The sequence below is a fragment of the Ruditapes philippinarum genome, unplaced genomic scaffold (assembly GCF_026571515.1).
Source record: "Ruditapes philippinarum isolate M1 unplaced genomic scaffold, ASM2657151v2 ctg3604_1_1_1_1, whole genome shotgun sequence".
NCBI lineage: Eukaryota > Metazoa > Mollusca > Bivalvia > Venerida > Veneridae > Ruditapes > Ruditapes philippinarum.
Genome location: NW_026864919.1, coordinates 121,777 through 134,826, shown reverse-complemented (window position 1 = coordinate 134,826; position 13,050 = coordinate 121,777). Strand labels below are relative to the sequence as shown.

Here is a 13,050-nt window from a genome sequence, read left to right as displayed (position 1 = left end):
AATTCCTATTAAACACCCCCAGGGGCTAAACATTTTTCAAAAGGGGGGCTATTATTACAACACTTTTTTCCTAAATCCAAAAATCATTGAAAATACATTGATTAGTGTTAACAAGTGTTGGTAATAACATTAAAATGTGTTATGATTTTAAAGTTCATGTAATACATATTTGTGTTTACTATGAAATAAAATGAATTCTGAGAGATTTGAATAAAATTACGGATTAATTAAAGAGTTCACCACTGATAAGCAGATTTTTTTCCATATCAAATAGCCTAAGGGGGCTTTTATTAAGGGATGGACGTTTATTAGGAGTTTTACGGTATTTGTTTTTATCCTCTCCCCGCCTCGGTTAATTGTAGATTTAGCCACAAGGATTGAAGTTTGGAGTTTACAGGCCTCCGCCAAAAGGTGGCAACAAAAATTTGTTGTAATCCACTTTTAAAAAAAAAAGAAAAAAAGTTTGCCGAGGGACAGGAGAGCAAAATAAAGCAGAAAATGTTAGACCACTTAGTATGCAAGGACTGCACCTACCAGTTCACATCTTATTGTTATGAAAAGTGCAGCCTGAATATTAATGTATAATCCGTGAAAAATTAGAATATCAAAGAGTACTAAAATTGTTGTCCGTAGTTTTTAATACATTATTTTGTACATGTGTAAAGTTTCTTGGGGATCTATTTGCTCAAAAGTCTCCAAACTTTAATCACTTTGTGAGCTTACAATTGTCTATGTACATTCTCTTTGTGTAGATTAATGAATTTCTAATAAAATTAGATCTGTGTTGTCCAGTTGTTTCTTATTTGTAGAGATGTTTTCCAAGTGTGTTGATTATGGGATAGTGTTATTTTAGGATGTTAACCGGAAGCTGACCTTGAGCACCGAGCTCTGACGTACAATTGTGTCAAATGGGTTGCATACTTGTTTGATGAAGAAAAATTTGCTGCAGCACATCTTTGGATAGAGCTTGTCTTGCTTCCGCAGTAGCATGCATTTGATTGAACACTCAACATTTTCCTAACTTGTAAAAATAGAGAAAAACAGAATCTCTAAAGAATGTCCAAAATGGCAATATTGAAAATGTTGCAGGCTTGGATTCATTGAGCCTGTCCATTGACCGTACTGGTAACTGCAAGCTACTGTCAACGCTCCCTAAAAGCGGCTCATTCAATATGAAATGGTAAAATTTTTAATGTAGAAACATCTGAAGTACATTTCTTGTGATTTAAAGCCAGAACCCCATAGACTGAACAATCGTCACACTTAAATTATCATTATGGCTCCTTTAAAATCTCCCATTAATAACATAGTCATTCTTGGAAGAAAATTGAGCGCTCAATATTTAACACTGAATATTACGTTACATAATTAACAGGTACACACATACCTCAATATATGCAACTACAAACTGTGCCAGGGATTCAATTTCAATATCTCGGTGGTCTAGTATTGTATTATTATAATTCATTTATAATACTTTTTTTTTTAAATGAATATCAAAGGGAGGTAATAAATTAATGGGAGGTAATTCAATTGAAAAAGTTATTTCTGTCAAACATTGAAAAATAACAAAATGGTTATTATACTGTTTTGAAACAGTGAATTATGAGTTTTAAATCACTGATATTTCTATAATTCATTAGTAAGTAAAAAATACATGGTAATACTCTCCTGATTAAACCACAAGTTGCGAGACTGATCCTCCACCTTTGATTACATTCTGTGGGAGACTGTTAACCATTTGTTTTGCTCTCTCAACAAAACACTTCATACTCCAATAATTTGTAGCAATCTATTTCTTTAAAGTTATTTCTATTTCTTTAAAATCATTTTGATGTTAAGAAAGTTAAGGACTGTTCAACATACTTTTCAGGATATCTAAAAATAATCATATATGCCATAGCTGGGACCTGATGAAGAATTTCGTAATTCTATTTGACATGCTTGTATGGCAAGAGAATATCAGATATATACACAGATAAATTTCAATTAATATTTTAATAGATACACGATTATGATAGAAAATGTACAATTCAACATGGGTTAAGTTAACAATTTGCCACTGATATTAAAGTCACACAAATGCCTTGCAATAAAACATTTGTGCTTTTTGTATAGCAAAAAAAAACCAACTAGAATTTCAAAGCATTTTTTGTATATTAGCACTATCGAAGGCTTTAAGCTTTCAATTTTACTGTCGTCAATTTATTTCTTTTCTTAAAATATTAATCAATAGAGTTATATATATGTATCTACTTTTTATCATAGCTAAATGAGGAATATATATGTTTTTTCTGGATGTTTTAATAACCAATTATTACATTTGGTTTTATTTAAATATAAAAATCTAAATCCATAACCCTCAAGATAGACATAATACATATAGTGAAAATTTCCTGTGTAGGTTTAAGTCTGTTTGGTTTTTATTTTTTTTATAATTTTACATATCATATTTTGTTCATTTCACTTGATGTACTTTACAGTTATGTAGCACTATATTTGCACAAAATATTCCTTTAAATCCAACAATAAATAAAAAAACTGTTTTGCAAGCAAGATTAAGTGCAAGTAGTAACTGGTTTTCCTTTCTCTACAATTCATTTTTCCCCTTGTCCAATTCCAGATGCCAATTTTCGCTGCAAGTTACATCACGCTGATCCTAGGACATTCTGAAAGTCTTTCCACTGTAAAAACACAACAATTCAATATGATATATACAACAAATACATGCATTGTACAATACTATAACTTATTGCATGCTTTTCCATAAATAATGACACTATTTTTTGATTATTTCACAATAAATTCAGTTATTTTTCAATGAGAACATTGTCCTGCCATGATTTATGACATTTTAAAGGAGAACACAAGATGTTACGCTGCAAAAATCAGTCTTATTGTCATAAACCTACTATAAACAATGAAATAAATAGAAAATTTGTTTGTTTAGCAGATCAGATCAATTCTTTTTTCACAATTAAGCACCAGCTGTTCTATTTTCATTTGTGGCTACACCACTATGAAAATATTGCTGGTGTTCACTCTGTGAAACATATAATACATGTATACTTCTACCTAACATGCAAAACTCACAAATATCCTTAATTATGACAAGGCATCTCATCCAGTATTCGGCCAACCTTGAGACATATTTAGACATATTGGTGTGAAATTATTTGCATAAGTACAAACCTGATTGTTTTCTTCTCTTTTTCTTGTTCTGGTCGGGCTCTGTTCAATACGCGCAGAAACTCGGATGTCTTTGCCCTCATTCTGGTATGAATATATGCCTGGAAAATATTCAAAATTTTATCTTGCATTACATTATGACACCTTGAGAATTCATTGTCTTACTGTTAACAAGAGGGCCATGATGGCCCTAGATCGCTCACCTGATTTATCAAACTCATCCAAACAATTACCTAGACAAGCATTCTGACCAAGTCTCATGACAGGTGAGTCAAAAATGTTACCACTACAGTGTTAACAAGGATTATCCATATTTGAGCAGTGCGACCTAGTTTTTTACCCAGGTGACACATATTCAAACTTGACCTAGAAATCATCAAAACAAACTTTTAGACCAATTTCAAGGATACTTGGATCAAAACAGTAGCAACTAGAGTGTTAACAAGATTTTTTCTATTTTTAGCTCCGGTGACCTAGTTCCACATGCGATTTCGAACTCATCCAAGCAATTACCTATACAAGCATCCTGACCAAGTTTGATGATAATTGAGTCGAAAATGTGACCACTAGAATGTTAACAAGGTTTTTCCATATTTGGGCGGTGTGTGACCTAGTTTTTTTCATCCAAGATGACCAATGTTCCAACTTGACTTAGAAATCATCAAAACAAACTTTCAGACCAATTAACAGAATATTTGGATCACAACAGTAGCCACTAGAGTGTTAACAAGATTTTTCTATTTTTAGCTCCCGTGACCTACTTTTTCATCCGAGATGACCCATGTTCAATTTCTTCCCAGCAATGACCTAGACAAGTTTCCTGACCAAGTTTGATGACAATTGAGTCAAAAATTGTGACCACTAGAGTGTTAACAAGGTTTTTCTATTTTTAGCTCCTGTGACCTAGTTTTTCATCCGAGATGACCCATGTTCGAACTCATCCAAGCTATCACCTAGACAAGCATCTTGATCAAGTTTGATGATGATTGATGCAAAAATGTGACCACTAGAGTGTTAACAAGGTTTTTCTATTTTTAGCTCCGGTGACCTACTTTTTCATCCGAGATGACCCATGTTCACACTCATCCGAGCTATCAACTAGATAAGCATCCTGACCAAGTTTGATGATGATTGATGCAAAAAATGTGACCGCTAGAGTGTTAACAAGGTTTTTCTATTTTTAGCTCCGGTGACCTACTTTTTCAGCCGAGATGACCCATGTTCGAACTCATTCGAGCTTTCACCTAGACAAGCATCTTGACCAAGTTTGATGATGATTGATGCAAAAATGTGACCGCTAGAGTGTTAACAAGGTTTTTCTATTTTTAGCTCCGGTGACCTACTTTTTCATCCGAGATGACCCATGTTCGAACTCATCCGAGCTATCAACTAGATAAGCATCCTGACCAAGTTTGATGATGATTGATGCAAAAATGTGACCGCTAGAGTGTTAACAAGGTTTTTCTATTTTTAGCTCCGGTGACCTACTTTTTCATCCGAGATGACCCATGTTCGAACTCATCCGAGCTATCACCTAGACAAACATCCTGACCAAGTTTGATGATGATTGAGGCAAAAATGTGACCTCTAGAGTGTTAACAAGGTTTTTCTATTTTTAGCTCTTGTGACCTAGTTTCTCATCCGAGATGACCCATGTTCGAACTCATCCGAGCTATCAACTAGATAAGCATCCTGACCAAGTTTGATGATGATTGATGCAAAAATGTGACCGCTAGAGTGTTAACAACTAAATGTGAACGGACGACGGACGGACGGACGACGGACGACGGACAATCATCGATCCTAAAAGCTCACCCTGAGCATGCTCAGGTGAGCTAAAAAGCAATGACCTTCACCTCTGTAATATTTGCACAAATGATGTCAACGTCACCAGTTCATTCAGCAAGGAAGCATGCAAAACTATGAAGCCTGACTAACTTGGCTAATTAATTTTATTTTATCAACCTTTACATCATCACATCATTTCTTACATGTTAACAAGATTCATTTACCATCACAGTAAGCTCCTTCAGTTGATATACATGTTATATCATAGACACTTCAAAAACCTAAGCCAGACAAGTTCATTATTCAAATTTAGTGGTGTATATCTAAAAGAACAAGTAATACTGTGCCTTCTTAAATCTTAATTAACCAGTTAACCTAGTTAACAGTATTAATCTTCAGACATGGATCAACTGCATAAAAAGCCCAGGAGAAATGCAGTATACATAATGATATCTCTTTCAGGCAAGGTATAGAGGAAAAATATATCCAGCCACAAGGACTTAATTCCTGATCATCTGGTGGACCTTATACTCTTCTTTGATTGTCTGATTTACTAAATGGGAAGAGCATGATTGCACATATGGATTTAAGAAGATTGTGTCCTGCATTCTATTTAAAACCTCACTTGTTCTCCTCTGTGCTTTTAAATGATTCACATACAAAGTTGACTGTTACTTGCAGAAGAAAAAACCCAGATCAGTACTCACTAGTACAAAGTTCAAGAACACATAATCTATATTAAACTGTCCAGATTTATACCAAATGTCCTATTAAACTGATAATTGACCTAATAAAACAAAAACTGAAAATTTTACCTTAGAACATTTGATATGATAATGAAGATAATCTCTGAGCGTGTGAATCAGGTTGATTGTATTATCTTTTACAGCAGCAGCAGTGTGACGCGGAAATAACACTGAAATAACAATACAGGTAAATAACAAAACAGGTAAATAACAATACAGGTAAAAAACAATACATGTAAATAACAATACAGGAAAATAACAATACAGGAAAATAACAATACAGGTAAATAACAATACAGGTAAATAACAATACATGTAAGTAACAATACAGGTAAATAACAGGTAAATAACAATACAGGTAAATAACAATACAGGTAAATAACAATACAGGTAAATAAAAATACAGGTAAATAACAATACAGGTAAATAACAATACATGTAAGTAACAATACATGTAAATAACAATATAGGTAAATATGTACTGGTAATTAATACTGGTAAATAACAATACTGGTAAATAACAACACAGGTAAATAAACATACAGGTAAATAAAAATACAGGTAAATAACAATACAGGTAAATAACAATACAGGTAAATAACAATACATGTAAATAACAATACATGTAAGTTACAATACATGTAAATAACAATATAGGTAAATATGTACTGGTAATTAATACTGGTAAATAACAATACTGGTAAATAATACATGCAAATAACAAGACAGGTAAATAACAATACTGGTACATACAGGTAAATAACAATACAGATAAATAAGTACAGATGTAGAATATTGATATACAGAAATAAGTCAAGCAACAAACGTATGAAATGCAGATAAAAGAATACTAAAATACACAGAAATTACAATACAGGTAAGTACAGATACAGAACACTGAAACAAATAATAATACAGGTAAATAAGTATAGAATACTGAAATAAATATATAACAACACAGGCAAATAATTACACTTAAAAGAATGCCAACATGTAGAGGAATAACAGTACAGGTGTAGGTTACATAATATTAATGAACAACCATTACATCTGTTAGTCGTTCAATATAGTTTAATTTGTACTAAACTGTTCATATAAGAAAATGAAATGTTAAATGAAAGTGACAGCTCTTTAAATCAAATCTTTTAATAAAGATAGATCTTTAACAAAACTCTGACTTTATTAATAATAAATTAATAAGTATATACACATAAACATGTATACAGATTATCTCACCAAAAGTGATATATCCAATATTATCTCCTGTTCGAGCATCCATGCCCTGAAGTTCAGTGGGTGGGTCTTTGTGACTAAACAAAACCTGCGGGGCTTGTTGATAATTTCTTCTGCCTTCTTTAAATTCCTAGGTAATACATCAAACATATTCCATTGCCAATTTATCAAAAAAGGAAAAATATATATTATTAATTTTCTAAACCATACAGAATTTATGTAGACGACGACTTCCATTCCACTATATATCTTTTAATCAGGTCTAATGAAAATGGGTATATCACCAGTAAACACTGGTATGATATTTTACAAAATGTCTGAATCAGGATTTCCAGAGACATAAAAATCTGAACTCTTACCACATAAATGAATTAATGAAATGAGCCGGGTCACGACAAAACCAACATAATGGGTTTGCGATCAGCATGAATCCAGACCAGCCTGCGGATCCGATCAGTCTGATCAGGATCCATGCTGTTCGCTATCAGTTTCTCTACTTGTAATAGGGTTTGTAAGCGAACAGCATGGATCCTGATCAGACTGCGCGGATGCGCAGGCTGGTCTGGATCCATGCTGGTGGCAAACCCATTATGTTGGTTTTGTCATGACGCGGCTCATATCATTATTCTAATCATCTATGCCGATGTTCAGTACAAAAGCATATTACTTACGACTTAATAGATATTTTAATGTGTTACAGTGTACTTACTTGCATGAAAACTTTTCCTATGATTACATCATCATCATCCTTAAAGATTGTACTAAATATAACAGTAACTCTGTCTTTCTGAGCTGCTATATACCTGTAACAGAAAAACCAAAACAGTTGAACCTGTATAACACATACATCTCATGATCTGAGAGGACATTATGTTGGATTTGACTGTAGTAGAACCTCATAAATATATAGTTTGTATAAGAATTCAAAAATATCTGTAGGAAACTTCCTTTTCCCCCAAAGTATAAACATACTTTCTATGCACTGTTCTATGACTATGCAGGAAAATAAATTTGTTAGAAAATTTTGTGTAAAGAAATGGAGGGTGGATGGGGTAAGATGTTGAGAGAAATTTTAAATTGCAGACAGTGACTGTATTACTCTGAAGTAAATCATTTATGTTTACAGTCTTCTTTATCTAGACAAATCTATGTTGCCAAAGAAATTATAAATATGTGCAAAGTTTTTGAATAATGAAGCACTAACTTTTATTGTCTAAATTTTCTGTAATATCTCCAAAGCTGCCAAAGATTCAGACACAGCTGTGATGGCCATCCTGGCAAATGTTTTAAATAGCTGTTCTATTAAGGTTTTTACATTGAAAGTATCTTTTCTAGAAAGTCATATCTTCCCCCTCACACCTATTTTCCGTATCATTACATTTATTAGTTCCCATTCATGACTATATAATCATAAAAGCAGTATCTATAATCTTCAGGAGCATGTTACTGGCAGCGGTAGTCTAATGGTTAAGCCTTAAGGTGTCTGCTTTTGAAACCAGGGATAAAGGTTCTAGCCCTACTGAGATCCAGATCATATATCCTCATATGACACCAATACTGCTAAGTCTACAATAAACTGAAGTTTCAAACATAAAAAAAATCACCAATGCTATATATATGGAAAAAAAAAACATAATTATGTAAAAAGGGTGATTTTCTTTCTTAAAATGTTTTTTTTTCATTTTAACTTCAGTTTCCTGTGGTAAGTCCCAGGAATCTGACTTGAAAACAGTTAAAAAAAACTTCAAACTTTACTCATTATCTAGCTGTTATATGTTTAAACTAAACCACAGGAAAAGTGTTTTTAAAACATGTATATAGAAGGGGTGATATATTTTTTTCCCCCTTGAAACCTTTTTTTTTTCGTTTTAAACATCAGTTTCCTGTGACTAAACCATCAAGTTTCCAACTCACATAGTTTCTTCCTCTCTATAATGGATCACAGCTTTTTCCCTGCCAGCCTCCCCAGCCTGCTGGAAGGCAAAGTATTTCTCAAACACTGATGCGAAGCAATTTCTCTTTAGAAGCCCTGCTTTCTCCACACGTTCCTCCCAATCAGATGGAATGTTTTCAAGGTCAAATAGAAGTGATACATTGTAGCCTACAGTATAATGAATATACATACATCAATACAGGATTTAAACAGTAAAACTTCAAAGCAAAATGGATAAGAAATATAGAGAAATATAGATATACATAATAGTATTAATACAGTTTCAACTAAGTTATTTATCAATATAATTTAACAGAACTTCTTCAATTACTCAACTGGTCCAAAAACAACAGATTTATGCTAATGTTATGAAAATTTAGAAAGTGCTTATTAATGCATAGCCGTAAATTAAATTTAAAAAAATATAAGCTTAGTAAGTGAACAAATGGAAGTAACATAATATTGTAGAACACATAATCTACATTTATTACCTAAAACCTGCTTATCTGCTTTTGGTTCAAAGCAGGTTTAGAGCTAAATGGAGTTAAAGTAATTGGCCTGGTGGTTAAGGTGTCTGCCTCTCAACCCAGGGATCATGGGTTTGAGCCCTATTCGGATCATGATCTTGTTTCCTCATATAATATGGCATCAGTACTGGTTAGTTCCAGGAACCGGACTTGAAAGTGATTCATGTCAGTTGCAAGAACTTATTTTACAATCAAACAAAAATAAATATATTTAAACTAAGTGACTAACTTAAAACCTATTTATTTTTGTTTGATTGCTTTTTAGTTTAGTGTAAAGAAATACTTCAAATTATGGTAGAATGACGTACCATCCTCTGTGTTTGTTAGCATATCTGAATAGATCTTTTTGATGAGCTACAAAAAGAAAATAGACATTCTCAAGTTATTTTTACTATATCAAGCCTAAGAATATCCCATTTATAAATAGCAACTAGTGATTATAAACAGTCATCAACAACATCAAAAATACTTTCAGATTCTTTCACACAATGACTAAAATACATCATTTATATATATTGATAAGATTAATAATATTATCTATCTTTTTGCAAATTAATTAATGGTTATATAACTTTTATAGAGAAAAGAAACCTTTTTTTTTATTCGTAACATTTATTTTTCAGCACAAAATACATCACTTCCCATTTGATTTCAGATTTAAAGAAGGCAACTTCAATAAGTTTCAAGAAAGTCAATAAGCTGAACATTTTTACTTCACATTTTGAGAAAAAACTAATAATAATAATAACAATTATTCCTCCAAGCTCCCATTACCTCAGTTAACTTTATAAAGAAACGCCTCAGTGTTGTAAATGTTATCACATTTACACAATAATCATTAGGGAAAATCAACAAAACAAAATCGGCAGAAAAAAATGTACCTCATCTGCACCATGTTCCTGGAGATCCTTGTAGAAGTGCATTGAAATGCTTACCTGGAAACAAAAAAAGTATTATTTTTTTTGTACCATCTTTTATTTTTACAACAGACACTATGCAGAGACTTAATCAAATTTTAAGCTAAATAAATTTAAAAGACCTTACATCATTTATCATTGTAAAGAAATGATGAATTAACCTTGTATAGACAAAGCACAGAAGAAGTACAGTTAATTTTAAGGAATGAGAAAAGATGTTATCATGACAAGTAAAACTTTTAAAATTGGCAATGTAATTAAAATTTTTATTGCAAGTTTTATTGAAATGAAAATCACCAGCATTAATATCATTACACTGGCACACAGCCATTATAAGGCTCGAGTTGAGGTCCAAGGTTGCATGCTTTTCACATCGTTGCCAATGTCAAGCATCCTATTTCGTTTTTATTGTACTTTTCTGGCACATTAAACAAGCATTATAATGGATTTTCTTATTTTACAAAATGTACATACTTGTGTATTTTATAATGATCTGTGAAAATTAGTTTTTATTCCATTGAGTTTAGACTCATGAATGTTTTAGTGAGGTTATTCTTATAAAGGGGTGGCAGGGTATATATAAAAGAATGAGATTTATAAATTTCATTCAGAAAAAATTACCAATATTTTATTTTTGTCATTGGGATTTGACAAATGAAACAGCACACCATCAAAATCTGCTACAGTCACATCTACTGTATCTGGCTTATTCCTGAAAAAAATTAAACCATTCCATTACCTAATTTATACTGTATATTTATACATCAGACTAGTCATTTTTTTCATACTTTAAGAGTCTTACTTTTCATTTTTCTGATGTCTTTCTTGAAAAAGAAGTTACTGATACAATAAAATTATTAAAGAAGATTAGCTGACATCATAAATCTGACCAAAAGGCTAAAAATTCATAGGTAAACAAAGATAACCAATAGTTGTTAGTTTATTGCAATGATAACAGTTGCCACTTAATACAGATTTTTATCCTCTTGAGTATATTCAGTTAATTTAAGCCTTTACCTCATATAAACGTGTTTTAATGGCTTTTTGACCCTAACCCCCCTTTTTTTGAGGCCTCAAACAGTGTAAAACTACCCTAATCAGGCCTGAAACACCTTTTTTTGTTTGAGAAATGTTGTTAAAAAAGTGATCACTTTTTCGGCCGCCCCCTCAAAAAGGTACATCAGGGAGTTGTCAGAAGGGGGATGTGTAACCAACGCTGAAAAGCCTTTTACTCTATCTAAATTCATTGAGAAGTTGCAGCACTTAAAAATCAGTTTTGATGGAAAAAAAACAATGCAAAATAGTGAGGTTTGGCAATTTTGAGACGTCCCCCCCATGCCATGGTAACAGGAAATTTAAAATTGAGCATGCTGTTTCAGAGGCTATGGCCAGTCAACATTTGTGCCAAGTTTCATCAGTATTGAAGCATTTTTCATAGTTTCTTAGCAGTTTGAACTTGTAACAGGAGGCTTTTCAATGAAAATGGCCATCTTTCACAATATGCTCATGAGGTAAAGGGTTAAGCACAAGAAATATCTTTGCCTCTAGAAGCACAGGTTCAGTAATGAGCTGTAGTACTTGGGTAATAGCAGTGTTTGCGTTTACTTGCTAAAATTGTGAGGGACAAAAGAAAAAAGGGGCATTACGTCACTAGGACAAAACACTCATTCCTCATTAATTCTCGAGGTTTTTTGCTCTCGTTGAAAACAGATTTTCAATTTGCTATAAATATGCTTTGTTTGTATAGAATTTTAAGAACATGCCTATCACCTAATTTTGATTTGTTCCCTTCTTATAAGCAATGCAGATTTATTTCCTACTTGTAAACCATGAGCAAGTGATTAGCCTCATTTAAGGCCAACCTATCAACAGTCACTGAGAACATAGCCTATCAACAGTCACTGAGAACAGAGATGGTTTTTGTTGTCAATGGCAATTAAACTTAAAGCAGCATTTGTGTAACTTTCTTGATGTCTGATCTGAAATTAGGCAAAGCCTATGAATGGGTAAGTCTGTTAAAAAAAATGTTCATTTTTCAGTTTTACTTAAGTCAACTCATTCGGATTCGGTATTTCATAAACTTAAAGCATAACACTTCTGTTTCACTCGGCGATTGTTGGTTCAAAAGAGATAATAAGTAAATAAACTTTTATGCAAAAAAAAATTACTAAATGATTAATTGGCAACTAACTTTGACAATTTTATATTGAAATTAGATGTTAAACACGGAAGTGAAATTTGCCGTGACTTAGTCACAAGTCAAAGATGACTTTACCCTTCTAATGCATTTTTTATCTTGGCTGTTAAAGTTTCAACAACAATTCTGTTGTGTATTTCGAGCAAAATCATCTTCTTCACGTATGAATTACAGCATAAAATAGAAGTAAATTTAGAAAATGTTCATTTGGGTGTGTGGAAACAGGAAATTAAAGTTGCTTCCCTTTACAGTTTGTAAGCGTTGATTTCATTGGTCTTAGCAAACTCTAAAAATTCCGTACTCTACCGTACTTTAACCGTATTTATAAAAAAAAGTTCTAATTTGTCCATTTCCACTTTATTCTTCAATATGGCAATCAAAGAGCAAAATATAATAATTGAATAAATTGCTAAAGCCATTATATCATAAAGGTTCGACCGATTAAATAAACGTTATCGTGTTCGACTTATAGGTGTGATCTTTTTTTCGTTCAAGGCCTTGATAATGGCCGTGTTGTCAC

General features: G+C 32.4%; 1 protein-coding gene across 1 annotated transcript; it reads right to left on the bottom strand.

The window, feature by feature from the left end:
- Nucleotides 1-1,979: 1,979 nt before the first annotated feature.
- LOC132727279 (actin-related protein 2/3 complex subunit 2-like) lies at nucleotides 1,980-12,799 on the bottom strand. Its single transcript, XM_060712712.1, has 10 exons — nucleotides 12,609-12,799; nucleotides 10,955-11,045; nucleotides 10,298-10,351; nucleotides 9,725-9,770; nucleotides 8,871-9,057; nucleotides 7,666-7,759; nucleotides 6,960-7,086; nucleotides 5,793-5,893; nucleotides 3,193-3,290; nucleotides 1,980-2,684 (listed from the first exon to the last, which is right to left on the bottom strand). Exons 1-10 carry the CDS (start codon nucleotides 12,680-12,682, stop codon nucleotides 2,660-2,662), a joined length of 897 nt encoding a protein of 298 aa, XP_060568695.1. The 5' UTR covers nucleotides 12,683-12,799; the 3' UTR covers nucleotides 1,980-2,659.
- Between the last annotated feature and the right edge of the window lie 251 nt (nucleotides 12,800-13,050).